At 36.8% G+C, this 1,648-nt stretch overlaps 1 protein-coding gene across 2 annotated transcripts in view; it reads right to left on the bottom strand.

Moving 5' to 3' along the window:
• The window catches only part of Taok1 (TAO kinase 1), a 91,776-nt gene that overhangs the window by 12,753 nt on the left and 77,375 nt on the right, over window positions 1-1,648 (bottom strand). For both annotated transcript variants that reach the window (XM_021213125.2, XM_029546656.1), the window contains one exon: window positions 1,018-1,257. In XM_021213125.2, the coding sequence (XP_021068784.1) occupies window positions 1,018-1,257 (240 nt within the window). The remainder of the gene's footprint in view (window positions 1-1,017; window positions 1,258-1,648) is intronic.

Here is a 1,648-nt window from a genome sequence, read left to right on the forward strand (position 1 = left end):
CTCTGCCTCCCAAGTGCTGGGATTAAAGGCGTGTGCCACCATGCCCAGCTGAAGAAAATCATAAAAGCTAGATGCAAGGCAGGGACAAACACCTTGGAGTAAACAAAGAAACTCAACAAATATTTTTGAGATAGAAATATTTTAAGAAATTGCCTTTAAAAAGGTTTTATTCATTTTTTATTAAGCTGGGTGTGAAAGTGCACATTTAACCCCAGTAATCAGGAGGCAGAGGAAGGAGGATGTCTGAGTTCAAGACTGCAGAGCACTTCCAGATAGCCAGGAAACCAGGTCTTGAAAAATAAACAGACAAACAAGCACACATTAAAGGAGATATATTTCTATAAGATATATTAGTTCAGCATAAAAGTGAGAATCTATTCACTTACTACCACTGAGACAGAACCTATGTTAAAATTATTTTTATCATTATAAATATTGACAGGTTTAAATTAAGTTGGTCAATATACATGTCAGAAAATACGAAGTTTAGTTGGGGATTAGCTAAGAGATAGAGCACCTGCCTAGCTCAAATCACTAGGTTCAGTTTAGTGCCATTGTAAAGTATAATTAAATTAACTTTTACATATTTGTTTAGGAAATTAAGAGGAAACTAACAGGTTAGCATGTTGACCTGTAGACTACAATGTCAGCATCAGACACTGCATATTTTTAAAATACTAATTAAGAATGTCCAGGGCAAGAGAGATGGCTGCTCTTCTAGAGGTCCTGAGTTCAATTCTCAGCACATCCATGGCATTCATTATCTGACGCCTTTTCTGGTATGTAGGCATACATGCAAACAAAACACTCATATATATAAAAATACAGATATAAATCTTTAAAAGAATTTCAGCAGTTAAATTTTCTGCTGATTCTTTTTCTTTGATAAGTAAACGAAGCAACAGGCTGTCCACACAGAAACCCAAGTTAAGCATGCTAAAAATGAAAGGACTAAGTCAACTCAACCTCCCAATGACTAAAAATATGACTCTATCAAGAAGCTTACACTAACGGTACCTTCAAACTCTTAGGCTGTTGTCGAACTTCCATGACATGTTTTCGCCTTAGTTCCCGTTCCCTTCTCTTATTGTACTCCAGCTGGTTAGTGAGCTCAGTTTGATGCTGCAATCTGATTAACTCACAGCGCATCTTCTGAATAGTGTTGAGATGGCGAAACTCCAGTTCTTGCATTGATTCATGCTGTCTCAATAGCATTGCATGTTCCAAATCCTTTTGAGTCTGCCTTTTGTTTAACTCCTAAAATACAATTCAAAAGACAAAGGTATAATTTATTACTTTACAAACCAATGGGGAAAACATTTTAAAAAACCAGACCAAATCAGTAACACTAGAACCTGGATGTAATTAAGCCAGTGCTTCAATGGCTACATAGTAAATCCTAAGTTCCCATGATTTTTGTGTATGTATGTACAAGTATTACTTGAACATCAGAACAACTCTCCCTCCCACTAGTTCTATGCCATAAACTTAATAAGGAAGAGATAAGTTCTTTTTTTGTTTTTTGGTTTTTCAAGACAGGGTTTCTGTGTAGCCTTAGCTGTCCTGGAACTCACTTTATAGACCAGGCTGGCCTCAAACTCAGAAATCTACCTTCCTCTGCCTCCCAAGTGCTGGGATTAAAGGCGTG

The sequence above is a fragment of the Mus pahari genome, chromosome 14 (assembly GCF_900095145.1).
Source record: "Mus pahari chromosome 14, PAHARI_EIJ_v1.1, whole genome shotgun sequence".
Taxonomy (NCBI): Eukaryota; Metazoa; Chordata; class Mammalia; order Rodentia; family Muridae; genus Mus; species Mus pahari.